The sequence below is a fragment of the Brachyhypopomus gauderio genome, chromosome 16 (genome assembly GCF_052324685.1).
Source record: "Brachyhypopomus gauderio isolate BG-103 chromosome 16, BGAUD_0.2, whole genome shotgun sequence".
NCBI lineage: Eukaryota > Metazoa > Chordata > Actinopteri > Gymnotiformes > Hypopomidae > Brachyhypopomus > Brachyhypopomus gauderio.
The window spans coordinates 4,690,912-4,713,849 of NC_135226.1; the positions used below are offsets into that span (position 1 = coordinate 4,690,912).

The following is a 22,938-nucleotide window of genomic DNA, read 5'->3' on the forward strand; positions in this document are numbered from 1 at the left end:
ACGCGTCCCAGCTGCATCGGACCGGCGGTACACCCAAACCATATAACTCCACTGGTCATGTGATTCCTCTGTCCAACCACCTGTCCAAGTCCTTCACATCTGAATGTTCTGGTGGAAATGTTTGAGTTCAAAGTGGGAATGCCCCTGAGCTTTGGGGGTGGGCGGGGGGTCTGCATTCTCTGGCTGCCTTCTCTGAGGGGTTTTCACCCTCACTCATCCCAGAGCAGACAGGGCCTTGCCAGGCTGGTGATGATGACTCCATTATTAAGGCAGAGAACAGATTTTGAGACAGCACTGGATGTTTGAGACAGGGGTGAGTGTTTGGCGGAGGGCTGAGTGTTTGAGACAGGGGTGAGTGTTTGGCGGAGGGTTGAGTGTTTGAGACAGGGCTGAGCGCTTGGGACACAACATCAGGGAACTACCATTAGTTAAATCATCCAGTCTTTATTTACCAATTCTCTCACACCTCCAGTATCATACACCTCATTAGTCCAAGAAAACTAAAGACCTTTTTGGCAAAAACTATTCAGCTACATATTGCTCAAGTTCCCCAGCCATGTTCCCTTGTTCTCTTGTTCCCATGTTCCCTTGTTCCCATGTTCCCTTGTTCCCTTGTTCCCATGTTCCCTTGTTCTCTTGTTCCCATGTTCCCTTGTTCCCTTGTTCCCTTGTTCCCATGTTCCCTTGTTCCCTTGTTCCCTTGTTCCCTAGCCACTCCACCTGTTCTCTCTGAGAGACGCCTGCATTGCCTCCTTTTCATCTGGTGTTTCTGTCACTTTATCCACCTTCTGTATTTTACAACACAAACAAAGCTGCTGATAGGGGGAGATAAATCCCTTTGAAGCTGCTTTGTGTAAAACATTATTGTGATCTAATGAAGTTAAATATGAACCAGGTATTTGTTTAAGACCTTTTCAGTGGATGCACACGACCATTTTTTTCTTTGTTCTTTAGTACATTAATCCCTCAGTAAATTTGGGCTTGGCCCTCTGCAAATTTAAGCAATCGTAGTGACATGATCCCTTCAAAATAATTTGATGTGATGACTGGACTAGAGGGACAGATGACTGGGCTAGAGGGACAGATGACTGTGTTTGAGGGACAGATGACTGTGTTTGAGGGACAGATGACTGTGTTTGAGGGACAGATGACTGGGCTAGAGGGACAGATGACTGGGCTAGAGGGACAGATGACTGTGTTTGAGGGACAGATGACTGGGCTAGAGGGACAGATGACTGGGCTAGAGGGACAGATGACTGGGCTAGAGGGACAGATGACTGTGTTTGAGGGACAGATGACTGGGCTAGAGGGACAGATGACTGTGTTTGAGGGACAGATGACTGTGTTCTCTGGGTGTTGTAGCAGCTCTGCACATCTTATTAATCCAGTATGGTGAGGGCCATAGAGTAAGATGCTGTGTCCCAGTGTCACAAAATCTGCCCCAGCTATGCTGCCCCCAGTCACCCCCCACCCCCATATCCCTCTCCCTCCCCATCTTGATCTCTCACTCCCTCTTTCCTTCTCTCTCTCCATCCCCTCTCTCTCACTCCCACTCTCTCTCTCCTTCTTTCCCTATTTAGCTCGCTCCCTCTCTGTCTCTCTCCTTTCTTTGGCTAGCTCTCTCTTCCTCTCTAGTTCCCTCTCTCTCTCTCCTTCTTTGGTTAGCTCTCTCCCTCTTTCGCTCCCTCTTTCTCTCTCCTTCTTTCTCTGGTTAGCTCCCTCTCTCTCGTTCCCTCAGTCTCTACCTCTCCAAAACCAAAATGTTCCCTCTGTTATCAGCTCTCCACAGCTGCAGCAAACACAAAGGGCAGGCCCGTTGAAGAGATCTTGCTGGCTGATCTTATCTGCTACCTCCAGGGCCAATAGACTCCTTCTTTTGATATGTGTGCTAGGCTTGTTGACTTGGAAGAAAGCCAAAGTCAAACACGGCTTTGAGTTTGACGAGCACGGTCCAAGCAACGAGACCAAGATATTCTACTCCCCCAAATTTGAATCATCAATCGAAAACATCTAATTAAATGCATGTTTTTCGGTCTTATCAAGTAGTGATAAAAAGAGATACAAATAATGATATCAAAATGTGATTAAAAGTACAGTTTCTGAGGCTTAATCAACACGATGAAAAATGACTACATATATGATGGAGCAAACTTTGTAAATTTGACATTTACTGTTTTAAATACTTTACTGAACTGAAAATAAAAACATGCGGCACGAATGTGAATACGGCGGAAATGTCAACACAGCGCCGCGGCTAATAGATGCATGCTGGGAAATATGCCACTCACGTAATATTATTTAGTTCATCTCCTGCTAGCCAGCCAGCTCACGTAGTCCACCGTCTAACATTAACATGAAGAAGCACAGTGTCCAGTGTTGCTTAGCTTTTAATGACTAGATCCAGTACTGGTTGTGAGGTTGTGTGTTCCTTATCATAAGAACTTGATGGTCCACCCCGCCCCCCCCCCCCGGTCAACAAAATACACTCGCCACCGGCTCCAGGTTAAAATCTCACTCCAAGCGAACGTCAAAAGTTGGCAACCCTGGTGCTGTGACGAGTGAACTGACACTTCATGGTGTGTGATAGGTCTCCTGATCATTTAAACGTCAGTTGTTTCTCACGTTGAGCAGCTCGTCTCAGAATCGCTGGATTTGTGCGTCAATGGTTTCACAAACCTTTCAGAGCTCTAACAGCTATGCTACGACATGTATGAATGAAACATTAAACTGTTCTGGAAGGTTCTTAGTGAGGTTGAGAAACCTTCTCCCATCCATCTCGCTTTAAGTAGATCAGCACTTGAATTCCGTACCTACAGCACTAAATCGCGGCTTAAATCTTCAAGACGTCCCTGTCGTCACCGAGTAGATCGATGCCAGTGTTCATTACTACTGCCCGTTATCGACTGTGCCGTTCAGGGTCTCCTGTGACAGCCTCGTAAACGTATTCGACATCAGCTCCAGCGGTTAGATTGGGCTACGGGAGTGGAACTCCGCCAAATATTTAGAGATCTCTAATGACAAGAGGAGACAACGACAGACACACTACATCAAAGAGGCCAGAGGAACCCATAAAAACGTCCATGATCTCCTCCCTTTGCTCCTACGGCGGGGGGGGGGCAGGGGCGAGGGGCAGTGGGCCGGGCTGAGGGGAGGAGAGGCAGCAGATTTATGATCTCCTGTGAAGGCAAAACCTCCCCGTGCAGCTGTGCGTTAGCCCCAAGCAGTGCGGTGCTATTAAAACGATCCGGCGTTCAGGTTTTCACCACCCTCATCAGATAGTGTGGTGGAGGGGGCAGGGTGGAGGGGCTTTTCAGGCCTTTTGAATGGGTCCTGTGGCAGGGGCTGCTTTAGGCGTGAGGTACAAAGGGGTGTTTTGTTTTTCACAGAGTTTGAAATTAAGACTTGGAGACAGAGGCACCGGACAGACGCTACCCATCTTGAGGCTGTGTCACGAATCCAAAATCAAAGAGAACATTTCTTCAAACTTTGAGCGTTTCTTTCATCTAATTTGTCTATGAAGTTTTCCAAGCATGGTATCATATGGTGTTATAAGGTATCATAAGGTGTTATAAGGTATCATATGGTGTTATAAGGTATCATATGGTGTTATAAGGTATCATATGGTGTTATAAGGTATCATATGGTGTTATAAGGTATCATAAGGTGTTCTAAAACTTCACAGCAGCTGTTCGCCAGGAAGTCTCACTCCATTCAATATGTAGCGACATTTTTGCTGCTGGCTTCTGTGTGTTATATTCCAAATGCTTATGTGTGAATTGTAAACAAAATGGTAAAATTCAGCACAAAACTTTGTGTGACCAAGACACTGAAAGACCAGGATCTCAGGGCAGTGTGGTTCTGGGGAAATGGGTGAGGGAACGTCTGGATACGTGATACGAGAGACATTTGGAAGGGTCCACCATGCAGAAGTAGCAATTTTCTTGAGTGGTCAGTCGGTTCCTGCCAAATTCTTGGGATATCAAACTCTCTTTTCTCCTTTATACCAGACAAGAGTTTTCTTGCAGTGCATGCAGGTGACATGGTCAGGTGACATGACGTGTCCATGGTCAGGTGACATGGTCAGGTGACACGATGCATCCATGGTCAGGTGACATGGTCAGGTGACATGAGGTGTTTATTGCGTGTCCAACATTCGTGCTGAGGTATACTTCCTAGGTCTCACACATTACAGATCTCGTCTTGATAAATTGGCAACAGACATAACTAAATACGTCTGCTGGATGCAGCAACCTGCTGATGCCATCTAAATTAAACGTAGATTTGTATCCACATACTCAGCTGTAACATAAACTGAAATGGATATTTTAACACACCTGAATTTGTACTACTATAATACTGGACAGTATTCCTCAGGAGTTCTCAGAGTTCTTAATAACTTAACAAAAAAAGCAAAGGGTTTGTGGAGCAACAGCAATTTTCTGTTAATTTAAGACTCAAGGAATTAAAGGCACAAACCTAGTACCCAGAAAGTAGAAATAAATAAAAGTTTGTAATGTAGTGCATGAGTTCAATTCAGCACTGCACTGTAATACACGTTTAAAACACAATGCTACCCAATCCTGCGTGAATGGGCACTTTTTAACGAGTTTGCCTTCCTGACTTATGTCTTGTGTCCTGAGCTTATGAACAATGAACAGCTGATCTCTGTGTTATTGAATAAACATTTTTTATGATGTAATCTTACATGTAAACAGATTTCAGTCAATTTATAAACATGCAATAAAATATCAGCTTGTCCAGTTCTATCCAGCCCCAGGATGCCATGTTTCCCTGGTTTGGCTCTTATATATCACTTCAGGTTTTGTGGTTGCTACTAAAATGAGGCATTTATCTGCTTGTAAAACACAGTCGGCTGAATGAAAAGACCGAACAGGCCGCCCGTTTCCCTCATGGGTGTCGAATGCGCTCTATTCCTCGATGGTTTATGTTTTGGGACATTGGGAAAGTTGTTTGTTCAGTTGGACCATGTTATGAAACCACTGGTGAAATTTTCCGAGCCGTCAGCCGTTATCCATAACAGCTGAGACGTTTATGAATCACATGACATACTCACAGTGAGGTTCGTGAGGTGGGGGAGATTCTCCACACGGTACGCACTCCACGTCCTGAAATCCACTCAGCTTGGTTCTCCTGTAAAACCTGCGAGATCCGAACCAAGACCATGAAGATCGTCGTATAAACATGGCCAGCTGTAAGCAGCATAATAAAAACACACAATAGCCGTGTGCGTTTTTGTCCGTAGACGCAGGCCACAGACACAGACACACAATAGCCGTCTGCGATTTTGTCGGAAGACGCAGCTCACACGCTCGCTCAGTTTAAAGCAAGCAGTGTATGTTCATTTGCCCCAAGCAGCATATAACTGTGTTTGCCAACGCATTGAATTGTGGGTAATCAAAAGTAATTAAGTGACTAACTGGTAGGACGAAGCTACTGCTCAGGGGTGACTGGTAACAATTACACAACACGAAGCACTTTGTGCAAAGCTGGTCTTCAAACATTTGACATGTTGCAGCATGGGTAGCATGTCTGTGCCTTGGCCTGCAATCTGGATCTATTTCCCTGACCTCCACTTTCACCCGTTTGTGGCTTCTCCACTTTAAAGAAGCTTTAACAGTTTCTCACACCAGTCCTGAGGGAGCACCAGCTGTGTGTATCGTTTCATCTCAACACCCCCCTACCCCCTTCCCCCACACGCTGAGCCAGGACTGAAGCTCACCCAGGCAGGCAGTCTCCGCACACGGCGTTCCTCGTGCTGGAACAGTTGGTCTTCTGCAGGCGGTTGAGCAGGGCACAGTGGAGACAAGGCTTGCACTTCTGCACACCACGGTCCTCCTTGAATCGGCTGGCCCTGCAGGGCACGCACCGGGCTTCCTCCCCGTAGCCGAAGCCACATTCCTGGAGGGATTAGAGGCAGATATCCCACCAGTGAGAGAGACGGAGAGGGAAAAGGAGGGGGCAGGACTAAAGAAACGTGCCAATGCAGAAGTTGGCAGTAAAATAATGATCCCCGTGTGTGTGTGAGATCCCCTCGGAGGAACCAGGCCCAGCGATTATCTCCCTGACTCCCAGGATCAATGGCCTTCCTCTGCGGGCCACTGAAGTGATGTCCACTAGGATGAGAACATCCACAGTGAGGACTAGTGCTGCTTTATTGTGACTTCACGGTGGAGGGCTTTCTTTTTTCCGGCCTGGCCTCCGTCCATGTTAGCGTGTTTGATTCCGGGGATTTAGAATCGGAGGAGAGCAGTGCTGTGTTCAGGGCAGTGGTGACACTAGCATTTTTAAAAGTTTAAATGTGCAGCATTACTGTCACGTATGGCCGCGGCCCCTCCCCTGGCTGTCACTCCGGGTTCCCTCATGTCTGTATTCCGTGCCTGTTTGTCCCGCCCCGCTCGTTTGTCTCCGTGATTCCTCGTTGGTTACCACGCCCCCGTGTCATTGCCCGCACCTGTTCCCTGTTTAAAGTTCTGTATATATAGTCCCTGAGTGTTCCTTGTCCCTCGTCGGTTGTTTTGGATGTTTGGTTGTTTCTTTCCCTCGCGCTTTTGTGATTCGTGTGCCCTGTTCCCGGTGTTATACTCTCTGTTGGTTTATTCTCTGTTCAGTGTTATTTCAGCCTGGTTGTGCTTCGTGTCTGTCCTTATCATGCCCCTGTACCTGTCTAATCTGGATGGCTCTCCCGTTGTGACCCCTGCCCGTGACTTCGACTACGATTATGGAATGCCCTGTAATAAATCTCGCTCTTCTCAGCGTTTGTGTCCGTCTCCTCGCTCCGTGGCGCAAGCCACGTTACAATTACTTTTTAGATATATCAAATGGCTTATTTTAATGTCATACTGTCTAAGCAATCCTGTGTTTAAGATCCGGTTTAATCACATGAAAAAGAAAATGGCATTAGGATCAGTACAATCTGTCCAGACAGCCACACTTGTCTAGATATGAAAGCCAAAAGCCTTTCTTACATCTTGTACTACAGCAGTAAATCTAGAGGACTGTTTTTCCAGACCGAGACTAATCCCCGTCCCGCTCTAGAAAGTACTTTCAGCCGAGCATCCATACCCACTGCCATTTTAATCCTAGTTTTAGCTTATGCATGGGACAGCAATACTTACAGGCTACAACATGATACAGCCTCACAAAGTATACTTATCCCCCCCGAACCTGCACTGAGAAGATGTGAGAAGATAACTGTAGGTCACAGCACAAACAAGATAAGCACCCAGAGCCAAAACAAAGCTCACAGTCTTCCACACATTCACATCCATGTCAGGGACAGACACGGGTGATTCTCACCAGTCATAACAATAGGAGACAACTCCCAAACCATTGTTCCCTAAAGCTAATACGGTTTCCTACTGCCACAATACAGCAACTGCTGGGAATCATTTTCCCATAATACACTTACACACACACACACTATTAATGTGAATAATAGCAGTTAAAAAACAACAAAGACATATTTGCAACAATAGCCCTGTACCCGTGGGGCAAAAGTCAACAGAGAATCCTGCCAGCAATAACTAACCATCAGGATCCTCGTGACACACAAACTTTAACCCGTCCTTTGTGGAGTCTGCGTATATTTTTGGACATAATGCTCTTCCATCCTGGGCCTGACATTGGGAAATATAATGGATCTCCACAGAACCACGCTCAGTCTTACCAGATGTCTGCTGTATCTCTTAACTGGGGTGGCCTGGAAGTGTACGAGTCCAGAACTGGTTCTGAGTTCACTAAAAGCAATGCCGCAGAACTGGTTCTGACTCCATCTCACACAGCAAAGCCACAGACCGCGTTATCGGATCCAGAACCCAGCCGAGCAGCATCTGTGGTGGAGAAATCTGCGTATTTCTCCCTTTCACAGTGGTTTACACTGAGAGTTCAGTAGTAGCTTAAACAAACCCGATCCTGACACGGCACACAGCCTTCGATTGGCTCCAGCGTAACAGACACACAGCAATATGAGAGTGTACCACATCTCATTTTTAGAATTCATTTCACAGTTTATTTAATTAGACATGAATGTGTCTGGGAAAGAAGACCCAGTTTCTCCTGTTCACTCAACATCATTACTCACTACAGAAAGCACAGACCAGCACTACGTGAGTGTGTTATTACAGGTCCAAAGGACACAGATACTAAGGGACCTGCTCTTAGTATGAAAAAAGTAACTACTAAAAGATAACTACTAGAAATAAATGCACTTTTCACATAGCTTATCTTCATAAAGTCAAGCTGTGGACTCCAGTCTTTGAAATAATATCTCTGTCCTAACAATCAGATCAGAAGCATTTGAGCTCCAGGAGTTTTGGGGAGGAAGACGAGAAGACCACTGTGGCATGACATCACTCTGTGGGATCGACTCGCCCAGCTGCAGTGTCTCCATAGGGAGGACCATTACCACACACACACAGAGTACACACACACACACAGCGCACAGGGGCTCACATATCATTAACTCAAAGGTCAGCTTCAAACAGTGGCCTTCTCTCTACAGTGGGATACAGTTTCTCATCCTGGACACACACACACACACACACACACACACACAGTGGGCATGGATTCCAGACCCAAATAACAGAATAGATGGGTGGAGCTCAGCCTGAACACTGATCAGTGTGTTTATCATCCTCTGTGGTTGAGAAACATGACTGTGCCTGATCGACATAACACCAATCACACACACAGGCGTGTGTGTGTGTGTGTGTGTGTGGTGAAGCGCTGCTCCCTGCCTGTCCCATATAAGGTCCTGTCTCCAGCGGGACATGGCAGAGAACCGGACACTGAATGCCTCAAGACTCAGTGTGGCTGTGCTGGGCTGGTGGGCATCATGGCTCCAGAGATCATCTACAGCAGGCTGGAGACAGACGGAGCCGAAGCAGCTGTCTCCTCGCTGGAGGAACACCTCCCAAACCACCACAGTCTGAGCACAGCTGAGCACAGCTCAAACACAGCAGGTCAGTACATCAAACTAGGGAGAGGAGTGTTGCCCCTCTCGTCAAACAATCTAACTGGGTCAATGTCACGTGATAACCAGACATTTTCAAAACAAAAGCTTTACTCACATATACAACACCTATCAGATGAGAAGAGTCTCATCTTAGAGCACTCTACAACAAAAACACCCTCAAATACCATCATCCTGCTATCTGTGGATCAGGGTTTAGTGAAGACGCCAAGCGGAACAGCGAGGACGTGGGGTGATAGAGGAGTGTGCTGGCTGAAACAGAAGCATGTTCAGACATAGAGACGTCTTAAAGGGCTCTCACTCAGACCCCAGAGGATTCTTGACCTCCTACAATTATTCTGAACCCTGAGCTTACCTGTATGGCTCGGGGGTGCACTTTGATCCTGATGTAACTCAAATAGAAGTTCAATCTGAATTTGTGCTAATGAGACAAAGAAAAGCATGTGGCTGAAAGTCAAACCTCATTAAAACAGACCTGCAAGTCAAACCTCATTAAAACAGACCTGCAAGTCAAACCTCATTAAAACAGACCATCTAAGTTAAACCTCATTAAACACAGCTCTCTAAGTCAAGCCTCATTAAAACAGACCTCTAAGTCAAACCTCATTAAACACAAATCTCTCAGTCAAACCTCATTAAACATAGACCTCCAAGTCAAACCTCATTAAAACAGACCATCTAAGTTAAACCTCATTAAACACAGATCTCCAAGTCAAACCTCATTAAACACAGATCTCCAAGTCAAACCTCATTAAACACAGATCTCCAAGTCAAACTTCATTAAACACAGACCATCCAAGTCAAACCTCATTAAAACAGACCATCCAAGTCAAACCTCATTAAAACAGACCATCCAAGTTAAACCTCATTAAACACAGCTCTCTAAGTCAAGCCTCATTAAACACAGATCTCCAAGTCAAACCTCATTAAACACAGATCTCTAAGTCAAACCTCATTAAACACAGATCTCTCAGTCAAACCTCATTAAACACAAATCTCCAAGTCAAACCTCATTAAAACAGACCATCTAAGTCAAGCCTCATTAAAACAGACCTGCAAGTCAAACCTCATTAAAACAGACAATATAAGTTAAACCTCATTAAACACAAATCTCTCAGTCAAACCTCATTAAAACAGATCTCTAAGTCAAACCACATTAAACACAAATCTCTAAGTCAAACCACATTAAACACAAATCTCTAAGTCAGACCTAATTAAAATAGATCTCTGAGTCAAACCTCATTAAAAGCAGATCTCTAAGCAGGAGATATATTTAAAAATCTTGTGAACATGACACTGTGTGAGGTTAGAGGCAGAGCCATGTTTATGGTGGCTGTTCCAACAGTTCTAATCAGAACATCTGAATAAGGGTGCATGTGATAGAAGGATAGAACGATAGAAGGATAGAACGATAGAAGGATAGAACGATAGAAGGATAGAATGCGTGCAAACGGAACTGTGGTAGAGATTTTCTTTACTGAATGATAATAAACTACAGATAGACCTGAAAAAGTCTTGAATGAGTTCAACAGCCTGAACAAAAGAAATGAGGCAACATGAATCAGCTTAGGTTTAAAACAAGGAAGACACACACACACACACACACACACACACACACGCATGCATAAAGCAAAGGTGTTTTCAAGGGGCCAAGACATTACACATGTTTAACCAATTTTTTAGTTTTGAAATGAACAATTCCTAGCAAAATGCAAAGTCCTGTTCTGATAAGCGCTTTGTGACAACATGTGTTGTGAAAAGCGCGATACAAATAAACTTTGAAAACTTTGATATGAAGCTTTACTAAGTAGTCAATGATGGGACAACCCGTTAATGTGGAGAAGGAAAATGAAGCTAATAACAGCCTCTGACCTCAGGGCATAGAGCCATAATTAACCAGCCTGAGATTCACTGGAGCTGATGACCAATGAGTGCAGGTTGGTGTGTACTGAGAGGACAGCATGGCAGATGCCGTTCTGATCCAAACAGCACAGCTGCCTTGCTAAAGACATCCCCGTGATCTGAGCTGTGAGGGAATGGAGGTTAGAGCGAATTTTCCCATTAGGACTTCATAAACATCACAAACAAAAGTCTAGTCTACGTTGTGATGTTAACAATATGAGAGGGATGTCTTTTCTCCAGGACTGAACAAAACAAAGACAAGAGTGTGAGACGGAGGGAAGACGAGGGTTTGGCATTGGGGCGGAGCTGGAGGAAACGTGGCCAGCACTCCACAAAAGAGAGGCATGCTTTCTCCTCTCCCTCCCCCAAGAGGAAGTAATAAATAACAGAGGAGGACAGGAGGACAAAACACCCCCGTCCTCACTCTATTAGAGAACGGGCCAGCTGCACTGTCACGGGGTCGTCTTTGATAGGAAACACCTTCATAAAACTTGAGGAGTTTCATAAACCTTGAGACATTAATGGGGATTTCACCAAATTCTCTTTCCCCAGTTTTATAGCAACGTGCCTAGACCCAGGACCACACGTGTTTACTCTTGGTTCAAGCATTTCCCCAAAGCTGGGAAGGAGAATGTTTTGGTCGAGGGTTTTACAAGCAACATAGGAGCATTTTCTAGGCATGACCCCGCGCTACCCCGAAACCCTTCCATTTAGCGTGGGTATCTGTACTACAATTGTAAATCATCCGGCTTAGTGTGTGTGTGTGTGTGTGTGTGTGTGTGTGTGTGTAACTCAATCACATTCAACAGTAACTTGTCTTTTGTTGTTGACTGTCCAATCAAAAAGACTCTCCAACCTCAGTCACATAAATCCATATTTGTAGAATATTGTAGAATCATTTGTAAAATAAATACATATTCAAAATGAGAACATTTGACAGCCCGTGATTTGTGGAGTATAATAAATCCTGCAGCGATGCCTCTGTGCCAAAGTAGCAGTGAGTGTGAGTTCCCAAACCTTAGACAGTTCCTGTCCAGCCTCACAGCGCCTGCAGGGGACACAGTTCCCATACTGGTCCCTGTATTCCTGTTCTCTGCACTCTCCTCTCTCCTCTGCCATTACGGAAACCTGAGAGGGTCATAAAATATGATCAGACAAAAGTACAAACTCCAACATTCCATCACACTTTCTCACTGCCAGATCAAGGCTGGGATGCACACTGGGCTTTATGTCAGAGGGGAACTGTTTAAACACCACCCAGACAACCCTGTAAAAATACCTGACTTTTAGACACAGACTTCTTTCAGTTTAATTATCAATTTTTAATCACTTAGGTTTAATTTCTATCTTGGGCTAAAGCAGTGTGTAAAATCTCAGCGTAAGTGAGAGGATTAGATGTGTGTAAACGTACTAGGCATAACTGCAGGAGCAGTATCTCCAGGTAAAGCCACCACGTGTGCCCACCGGGCGCCTGAGCCATCAGGCAAACCTTCCCCACCGTACCTGCCAAAATAAAAGTCTCATAAGTCTCATCTTTATATTCATTGTACAAAATATTCTGCAAAATTCAGGTGGACTCCAGCATTAAATTAAAGAAATTAAGTAAAGTGCTAATAAAACAAATTATATATAAGACATAAGCGTAAATAATATACTGATGCAGCAAACCAACATTTCAGCTATGAAAATGTTCGACAGATAACAAGGAAAAGTAATTTATAATGTGATCGTTATCAGGTTACCTGACACTGCACATATTGGAAAGTATTCATGAATTAATATGTAAAAATGACACATTCCCACATCAACGTCTCTTTCCACTGTTTCTACCGCAAAACGCAACAGGCGCGCAACAGTGTATTAGCTACTCTCTCACCAACAGTAACTGACTTCGTCCGGAGGTTCGGGTCGTTTTTAAGCGGCCGAACCTAGTCCCGGAGTGTCGTCCGTGTCCGCTCGTGTCCTGGACGTCCTGGTCCTGCGGTTCTGGTGAGAACTTGGAGATCAAAGGCGGGATGGCTGCGATCGAGACTGTGTAATCTGATCTATGATCAGCATGTTCATCAAAGCTTCAACTGGGTCATGGACAAAAGCACTTAACGCATCTGATTTAACTCAATGCACGTTCTCCGAGTTCTGGTTCTATTACCTGTGAGACAGAGATCGCAAGGTGAGTTTATTCCATGAACGCAGATGTGTTGGCTGCAAAACACGAGAATATAAACGCGCCCGTTTGGTTCCGGCGACCTTCTCTCGTAATCCTCCTGGTTCTCCTCTTGCTGTTTGATGGTTCGTGGTTCGGTGCGCTCAGAAGTTCTTTCATCTCAGCGCGTTACGGACCGCTTGACGTCACCTCGTGCGCCAGGATTGGTCAGACTGCTTTTCAACAGTATTATGAAGCTGAAATTCCTCTTTGATATACTTTCATTTTGCAACAAAAGTTTTGAAAAGTATATAAGTATATAACACTTAACCAGAAATATGACTTACCAGGGTAATTTGACCTTTAGTGTGCAATAGCTTTTAAATTTGAATATCTTGGTAATAGGTAAGACGTATACTAGAGAGTAATAGGCATCTGAATCAAATAATTAAACAATTACAGGGGAAAATCTGATAAAAGTATGCTGTTTTCAGGAAAAGATTTCTCCCTGTCGCTAACAGTTTAGAGATTCTACATTTATATTTAATGAAATAATTTGTATTTGTAATTTATATTTAATATTTTAAAATATTTAATAATTATTAAAAAAACATTTTAATACAAATATATATTTTTAACCATCTCTAATACATTTCTAGTCACATCTGTGTCTTTATTTACACTTCAAAGCTATATGCAACGCTTACGTTCTATAGTCAAAATGAGTATGCTGCCCTCTTCCGGTTGTTTCAGGGTATGTCATTAAAATATTCAGAAGTCAGCAGTAGTGCGCACATTATCACTGTTACTAGGAATTATACATTTTGTACTGAGTACAAAAAGTACAGAGTACTGAATACAAGAAGTGGTAATTTCTATAAAACAACGATGGTCATATTCACAACCTGAGAATCATATCTGAAACTCTAAAATCTTCTCTGGAGAGAAAATATCTGGATTGTAAATAGGAATCTGTTATAATATAGAAGCCGGAGCCATTTATTGAAATAAGCCTTTAATTCCCTTCTGAGAAAATTTCCTTTTTGGGGAAAGTGTGGTCCCACATTTCCTCGTCTGGACGTCTCTTTCTCGGGTCTGTGTGTGTGTGCGTGTGTGTGTGCGTGCGCGCGCGTGTGTGTGTGTGTGTGTGTGTGTGTGTGTGTGTGTGTGTGTGTGTGTGTGTGTGCGTGTGTGTGTGTTAAACTCCTGTCGCTTTAAGGCTCCAGTTCAGAAGCGCCACAAGAACCGACGAGTCTTGCGCTGTAACGTCCGAGTGTCTCCATCTGACCTACTTCGTGGAGCGGCGCACAGCGGCCTCCCTTACACCGGAACCCCAGCGGCGACCGACCGGTGCACGGTGCTGTTCGGTGCTGATCGTCAGCAGCGACACGCGCCTCGCGTCACGAGGAGAGCGTGACACTCAATTCTGCTGAGCTCGCGGATGCGGACGGAGCTGCGCGCGCCGGCGGTGAGTGTTGCATCTATCGACTTACTGCGGCAAAGAACTAGCCTGCAATAGACGGGTTATCCATCTGAAACGCGCAATATCGCGGCGTATCCGTCACTGACTATTATCTGTGAAGATTTGGAGTTTCCCTAATAATAAATAATTCCAGAGAAACACAAAGTTATTGATATTGCGCGAGTCTAAGTCCTTGAGTAAGGTTGTATGATGTCATTGGGCAGGATGCTCTGTAAACTGCGCCATCTGAGCACATCAAAGTGAAAACGCGAAATTATAACACAATTATATATTCTATTATTATATGGATATAGACATAGGATATAACCACATCTTTATATGTGCTATGGGCTACATCCTTGTTTTTAACCTCTGCGTAAAACCGTGGTGGAGCAGATGCCACTGATGCAGGATTACTGATTTTACTGTCATTAATATTATTCACGGGCCACCAACGATACTAAACTCTCCATGAGCTCAAATCACAATACTAATGTCACCTTCAACTACAAGTACCGGCATTCACAGCGGCCTCGCGCGCTCAGCAGCCGCAGCGGCGGCACGCGCAGCTCCGCGAGGAGCGCATATTAGAGCAGAAACGGCTGTGTGAGGGCGTTAAACGCGGGGGGAGCCAACCGTGTACCTGACAGCTACTATATCTCCTCCCTTATAGGACGGGGAGCGTTTGTAACATTCCCGTGGACTCGTCCGGTGTCTGGGAAGCGCAGAAAAGCGTAACACAATACAGTGATACGCTGACGAGGTGTTACACTGGACACGGAGCCCAGAGGGACGGACACGTAACGACAGCTCGCCCCAACATCATGGGCTGACCCGGAGGGGTTTTTTTACCACACCGACCGAACCGCGTGTCCTAAATGAAGACTGAAACAGAGGTTCGGCGTGCGGTCGGGTGAATGTGTCCGCGGACGCGTGAGGAGGAACCGGCTGCGAAGCGATGGCAGCCAGTCACGGATCTCGGTAAGTCAGAGCCCTTAATATAGACCGTGATATAGACTCTTCTCTCGTGTTAGTGTGAGCTGTATTAAATTATTATAGCACATTTGAAACGTTCAGTATTACTAATGTCTGGGGAGAGGCACATCCGTGCTGCTGTAGGAGGCACCACCGTGTTGCTGTCTGTCCTCTCCCCTGTGGGCCCCTCCTCTAACCCCGCCCCCCCCCCGGGCCAGTTCTCAGTGACCCAAATAGCCCGAACATAGTACTCGAAGCATGCAGACACGTGTTACTCTCACAGCAGCTAAACTTACTGGCGCATCCTCCTGGCCGGTGTTCTGAGGTGCCCCGGCGACACTGCCATCGCCCCGGCGACACTGCCATCGCCCCGGCGACACTGCCATCGCCCCGGCGACACTGTCATCGCCCTGGAGACACTGCCATTGCCCTGGTAGTTTATGGCAAGCTGATTCATGGCAATGATATGGTGGTGAACTTCCTCAACATTTTGTGATCTTAGCATGAAGGCCCATCGGACCCCTACGGAAGACCACTTAGCTGAATTAGAGGCCTCAGATTGCAGCCTGGCACCAAGAGAGCCAGAGTGAACCTGCTGAACCCTCCTGAAGCTCTAAGCATGTTCCCACACACGTGCTGCCCAGGCACCGGCCCCTCCCGCACCCACAGCACTCACACTTCACTGTAGTAGATGGTGTCCCTCTCCACCTCTCTATCCTCTCCACCCAATCCTGCACCTGTGAAAGGAAAAGCCCAGCGACTAAATGCCTGTGCTGCTCCCTCCACCCACACCAACGCGCCCTCTCTGCCACCATCCAGGGTAGCAAACCCACACATGAAACATTTGTAGCACAAAACTAAACCCAGGAAGCAGCTTGCCAACATTTCATTTTCTCCAGTGCACCTCATCTATCTCCGGCCCTGTTCATGTCCCAGGACACACGCGCCCCAGTAGAGGAGATCTCACATTTTGAGAACCAGTTCAACATTACACAGACGTACAACATTACACAGACCGGCCGTTCCTCAGAGATGATGGTGTGCCCTCACTTAATTACTGTCATAGAAAACTGTATTTCTCTCATCTTATTAAAAAAGATGATTTTGAAGTAACATCATAAATATTAAAGTTTCAAAACACACCATTAATTCCACCAGTACATATAACCCATATATGGAATCTAAGTTAACCTAAGTCTGTTGTCATCAGAACAAACTCATTTACATACTGTATCTGTGTATTCAGTCTAAAGCCGCCCACATTGCTGTTGTCAGACATGTTTCTGTGAGTGCTTTTTGAATGAAGTATAATACAGCGCAAACAATCACAATGGGGCTCACTTATCTTAAATTCACCTTAAAGGCACAATTTAAAACAATGTTTAAGATAAAGAGTGATTGGAAAATGGTAAAACAAATATTGTATATTGACATCAAGGAAAGATTTACAATGGATGAATGAATTAAATGAGGGGGATGGGCCCTTTAATGATAAAACCCATCTTCTGTCATCTTTAATGTGTAATAACAACAGGGAACCGACTGACTAACAGGGAAACAAAGGTGAAGAGTGAAAGGTGAAGAGTGAAGGGTGAAGAGTGAAAGGTGAAGAGTGAAGGGTGAAGAGTGAAGAGTGAAGGGTGAAGGGTGAAGAGTGAAGGGTGAAGGTGAAGAGTGAAGGGTGAAGAGTGAAGAGTGAAGGGTGAAGAGTGAAGGGTGAAGGGTGAAGAGTGAAGGGTGAAGAGTGAAGAGTGAAGGGTGAAGGGTGAAGAGTGAAGGGTGAAGAGTGAAGGGTGAAGAGTGACTAGAAATGGTAGATCTTTACACAGACCCTAAACGCTGATTAAAGGACATGAAGAGAACAAGACCAGACATGAAAGAGACTAATGGACATGAGACTAACATTAATGGACACGAGACTAATGATAATAGAAAACCCAATTATTAAAACTACATATTAAACAGTCAATCAGAAAAACTGTCACTGGGGTTTATCTAACTTTAGCTATCTATTCTGCTTGCATACATGCCTAGCAAACTCCACCCTATTCCCTGGAAACTCCACCCTTTTTCTAGAAAACTCCACCCTGTTCCTGGGAAACTCCACCCCTTTCCTAGGAAACTCCACCCTATTCCCTGGAAACTCCACCCTTTTCTATCTTTTCTTCAAGCTAGTCATTGTGAGGGCCTCCTGGATGTCCAACAGTTGCTTGACAACAGATGCTTTGTTCTTTTGCTCCTACACCAGTCAAGCACTGCAAAATGCAGTGGCATCAGTGACCTTTTGACCTTAGCAGATGAAGAATCCTTCAATTCCCCTAAATATTGGGGTTTTTACAAAAGTTGTTTACTTGTACAATGTACAAACACACGATTCTATAACAGTCATCCAGTAATGTGCCAGAAATCGGAGAATGTGTCTAAAATATCATTTAGTAGTTGGTGTTATCTAAAAATATTCTCAGTTACAATCACACCCTGCAATCAATAGTGCCCAGCGAAACCTATTTGGGTGTGTGTGTGCTCCTAAAGTTTACAAAGCAACACCTGATTCCACGTTGAAGGTCTTGTACAGTTTACAAGTTGTTTTCCAGTTAACCTGTTTCTGTTCATCATTATGTCACCTGAACCTTCAGAACTAAAGACACACACCTGAACACTTTCACCTTCAGAACTAAAGACACACACCTGCCTGGCTGGGTTTGAACCATCATATAATGCTTCTGCTATGGTTCTAGGTTGCTGTTGGTGACAGTGAGTCACGACTGTCTGGGTCAGAGAGTGTTCCAGGTACCATGGTGGACGGCAGTCCAGGACATCAAACACCTCATCCACGAAGAGACCGACCTGCCTGTGTGTGAGCAGCTACTGCTTCACCATGGAAACGTGGTGGGTCTGAGGGCATGGTGCTCTGAAACCACTGACACCATTGTTTATGACGTTTTCTCAGGATCCACCATGAGATCAACAAAGAGCCTTGTAAAGTAGTCATACACACACAAACACACACACACACACACACACACACACACACACACACACACACACACGGTTAATATATAGTATTTATTTTAATTCACATTTACATCACATAGCAAATATTTTGGTTCTGTTGTGGTGTATTTGTATGAGAAAAACAGCCTCTATGAGCCCCTCCAAACTGTCCCCCTCACGTGGCCTTAGTGAGCACCCAAATTAGCCTGGCCCTTTGTGCTGGTGTCTGTACCCTGTCCAGGGTGAGAACTCACGACACACAGAGCGTTCAGTTCTCAAGCGTATATCTCTGTCGAAGCCACACCTCCGGTACTCGTGCTGTGGAGATTTGGCTAGCACACACAGCTGTTAATATCCCCTTTATATTTGCAGACATGTTTCTCCATTGTGTGTATGTGGGGACCATACAGGATTAAGTTTAACCCTTTATCAGTTACATTTACAGGTCGCGTAGTATGTCTAAAGAATCGAGGACAGACCTATCATGACACTGACGTTAAGAACCTTGGGTGAAGGACTGAAGTAGAGCCCTGAGTGCTTGTAGAGACTGAAGTCGAGTCTGTCATGCATTCTTGGCCCTGAGGAGCAAAGCCTACATGAATGAGAGGGGCAGATGGGCCAGTTCCTTATGGGCTGCTCGGGTGAAGCTCAGAAAATAGTCACAGCCAAAGAAGATATGGACCCAGTTCTGGCACGCTCAGGCAGTGGACCCAGGTTCCACTCACACCTACAGCAAAGATCATACTGGGTGTCTTTGTTTTCTTAGTTAGGGATTCTGCTCTTCCTGAAATTTGAGGGTTTTATTGGACGATGAACAGAGCTCGCACTGACGCTGGCTTTGATCCAGTGTCCGTAATAAGCTTGGGAATGTTCTGCTCATGGCGATTCTCCCTGGAGATGCTTTGACAAGTTGGCCTTCCCAGCATGCTGTTCAAATACATTCCTGTCGACGTTTGAAAGGGTTAGATGTGTCAGAAAGATGAACCTTGTAAAGATGTACTGCAGCTCAGGAGAAAATATTTGAGTCATAGTTTTCTTTTTGCTGCAAAGTCATTTTATTGATTTGTACTTGACAAAAGTCCCTGATTTTCATCAGTGGTTATAATTTGCTCTGTTGGAAGATGCTTGCAGACGAGACGCTTTCTGGGCTCCCACAGCACACATCTCTCCGTTCTTTCACCAGATGTCCCTGACTCCGCTTTTACTACCGCACACCTTGGTAATACTACTGTGCTGATTCTTTTCCATACCGCAGGGCACCGTACACCTGTACAATTCATCTGTACAATGATAACAGAGACTGCTGAGCTACGTATCATTACGCTTCCTTTAACAGTGCAGTGTGCAGCGACGTCAGTGGTTTAAGCAGATTGACTGCTGCCCTTGTTTCATGGCTGAACATGATGGCGGCTGTGTGAGTGGTCATCAGTGAGACCACAGGGTCTGTGTGCCCTGATCAGACTGCAGGGTCTGATAAGTATGCCCTGATCAGACTGCAGGGTCTGTGTGCCCTGATCAGACTGCAGGGTCTGTGTGCCCTGATCAGACTGCAGGGTCTGATAAGTGTGCCCTGATCTCTTGACCGGCAGTGGCTGTGCGCAGCAGATTGTGGGTAATTTCGTTGGAAACGGTAGTTTCTCAGATAGCCCAATACCAAGACCACTCAACCATCCCTCAGGACATTAGACAAAGATCATATATCTCAGTTACCCGGGGGGTATCTCAGTGACCCGGGGGCGTATCTCTGTGACCCGGGGGGGTACCTCATTGACCCGGGGGCGTATCTCTGTGACCCGGGGGGGTATCTCTGTGACCCGGGGGCGTATCTCTGTGACCCGGAGGTATCATCTCTGACGCTCAGCTTGTTCTCTTGTCTCTTTCATTTGGAAGAGCAATTTATGTCAGTGGATTGCAGGGGCTCTTGGGTGCCCATGCAATGTTTTAATGTTTCACCTGCTGGAGGATGCGTCTGCACATGCCCAGACTGGCGTGCTGGCGTCCTAACTCCCATCACTCAAGTTGAGCTGGGTGACCTGAGATTGACTGTAACCTTGTAAAACCTGACACAGAAACCTTCTTCATTTACAAACTAAACTGTACATGTGGTGCATCTGATTTTGAAAGAATCTGTGTATACTGGGTGCCTGTGAAGATTGGGATCCAGTTATGAAGATGACTAATCTGTGTTTTCTGCTCATGCAGATTAGTAACCAAGTTGAGCTTTGGACCTTGGTACCACAAGGGAGTCGTGAAATATGCATGAGGCTGCAAGGACGAGGACTGAGAGGAGGAGGTGAGATCCGTGATTCATATACAGACATAATTACAGACATGATTACATACGAGGACTGAGAGGAGGAGGTGAGAACCGTGATTCATATACAGGCATAATTACAGACATGATTACAGACATGATTACATACGAGGTCTGAGAGGAGGAGGCGAAATCCGTGATTCATATACAGACATAATTACAGACATGATTACATACGAGGACTGAGAGGAGGAGGTGAGATCCGTGATTCATATACAGACATAATTACAGACATAATTACATACGAGGACTGAGAGGAGGAGGTGAGTTCTGTGATTCATATACAGACATGATTACAGACATGATTACAGACATGATTACATACGAGGACTGAGAGGAGGAGGTGAGTTCCGTGATTCATATACAGACATGATTACAGACATGATTACAGACATGATTACATACGAGGACTGAGAGGAGGAGGTGAGATCAGTGATTCATATACAAACATAATTACAGACATGATTACAGACATAATTACATACGAGGCCTGATAGGAGGAGGTGAGATCAGTGATTCATATACAGACTTAATTAGACATGACTACAGACATAATTACATATAAGGTCTGAGAGGAGGACTTGAGATCAGTAATTCATATATAGACATAATTACAGACATAATTACAGATATGATTAAAATTATATTGAAGAGGTTTAGCATTTATGTAATAAAAACATACAGGTATTTAAATGGTTTACATTTTTATTTTTATATATATTTAAATATTTTAAAGGAATGTTATTCAACAAGTTTGAAGCTTAGTAAGACTGTTAATGCTCTTAGCACTGTGTAACAGGGAGATTTGGACAGACGACCCCACCACTGGTAGAGTTCCTGAAAGACATTTTACAACGGTATCCAGAGGGAGGACAAATATTGAAGGTAGGTCTCATAATGATCCATATACACAAATACACATACACACACAGTTGTGCTAGAGTTGTGTTTAGGGATGATCCCACCATTAGATCTATCTTGGTATTCACCATCCAACGTTGCTTCTCTTTTTGATTATGTAACACCAGGGCATGAAACATTCATAGCCTGTCTATTGCTTATTATCATCCATTATTACCTATTATTGAGACATTCTGCTAGTCCACCAGTATGTGTGTGGAAGTCTGGACGTCTCACTGAACTTTATCTTAGCCGTTTGCCATTACTTCCTGTGGTTGTAACCATTTGTAGACGAGATATTCTGAAGGATTGGTACCTGAAGCATTGCGGTGACTATGTTTATATGATCTGAGAGTTCAGATGGGTAGTCATGACTTGGGCTCATAGGTTAGCTGCTGCCATATGAGATTCATGGTTCCCAGGGGACAGGAGAATGAATTAGTACTGTCCTCTTCATCTGAAGGAGGAATTCAGGCATATGAATAATAACAGTACCACAGCAGTAGGGACTGTGAATATCCTTGGTGTGTGTGTGTGTGTATATATATACACAGTATATACAGAGAAACAGACAGAGATAGCAAGAGAGATTCAAAATTGAAGTAAAGGAAGTAAAACATGGTTTCCAAAGCAGAGCAGCAGGACGTTTCAGACAGAGGTCCTTCATCAGCTGAAGTGTTTCTGGATTAGTAGGAATAGAAGAAAACTGTTCTCTTACCTCAGAACACCAGAATATATATATATATATATATATATATATATATATATATATATATATAAGAGAGAGAGAGCACTTGCACTGCTGATGAAGGACGATCCCAAGGACTTCCTGTCTCCCTGGAAACCTTGCATACTTCACTGAATTCTGAATATTTCTCCACTAAATTTACATTTATACAATCTTGCTTTATGGTCACAGCCCTGTGACCAGAGTTGGTGCTTAGCAGAATCAGGCTTACATGTGCAATCTACATAACCAATCATTTACAAGTCATTTGCATGGTGCTTGTGCAGGAAACATTATTTATAATGATGCTTCACTACCCACAACATTCAAACAGGCAGTAAAATAGTCCCAGGCAAACTTTACAGGTTGTTTATGTTGTCTGTTCATCAGATTTTGTTCTAAAAACACAATAAAAGCTGTTGCTATTTTTTATTTTTACACGTTTTATGCACATTTACTAACAAGACCCAGCCACACCCCCACATGTACATACACGGACACGGATTACGTAGACACACGCCCCAAAGGG

General features: G+C 44.7%; 2 protein-coding genes across 8 annotated transcripts in view; one reads left to right on the plus strand and one right to left on the minus strand.

Annotated features, from left to right (window-relative positions):
- tnfrsf19 (tumor necrosis factor receptor superfamily, member 19) overlaps positions 1 to 13,216 on the minus strand; it is a 15,891-nt gene extending 2,675 nt beyond the window's left edge. The window contains exons 1-6 of one of the 5 annotated variants that reach the window (XM_076976152.1): positions 13,044 to 13,216; positions 12,785 to 12,880; positions 12,306 to 12,397; positions 11,912 to 12,022; positions 5,741 to 5,919; positions 5,075 to 5,160 (exon numbers count right to left, since the gene is read on the minus strand). In XM_076976152.1, the coding sequence (XP_076832267.1) occupies positions 5,075 to 5,160; positions 5,741 to 5,919; positions 11,912 to 12,022; positions 12,306 to 12,374 (445 nt within the window). In that variant the 5' untranslated portion in view covers positions 12,375 to 12,397; positions 12,785 to 12,880; positions 13,044 to 13,216. Of the gene's footprint in view, positions 1 to 5,074; positions 5,161 to 5,740; positions 5,920 to 11,911; positions 12,023 to 12,305; positions 12,398 to 12,770; positions 12,940 to 13,043 lie in introns of all 5 variants that reach the window. The other 4 variants (XM_076976151.1, XM_076976150.1, XM_076976149.1 and 1 more) reach the window with 4 other exon arrangements.
- Positions 13,217 to 14,333: 1,117 nt separating this feature from the next.
- Positions 14,334 to 22,938, plus strand: part of sacs (sacsin molecular chaperone) — a 32,794-nt gene continuing 24,189 nt past the window's right edge. For 2 of the 3 annotated variants that reach the window (XM_076976075.1, XM_076976076.1), the window contains exons 1-5: positions 14,334 to 14,505; positions 15,173 to 15,480; positions 18,213 to 18,363; positions 20,671 to 20,761; positions 21,582 to 21,667. In XM_076976075.1, the coding sequence (XP_076832190.1) occupies positions 15,458 to 15,480; positions 18,213 to 18,363; positions 20,671 to 20,761; positions 21,582 to 21,667 (351 nt within the window). In that variant the 5' untranslated portion in view covers positions 14,334 to 14,505; positions 15,173 to 15,457. Of the gene's footprint in view, positions 14,506 to 15,172; positions 15,481 to 18,212; positions 18,364 to 20,670; positions 20,762 to 21,568; positions 21,668 to 22,938 lie in introns of those variants that run through there. The other variant, XM_076976077.1, reaches the window with a different exon arrangement.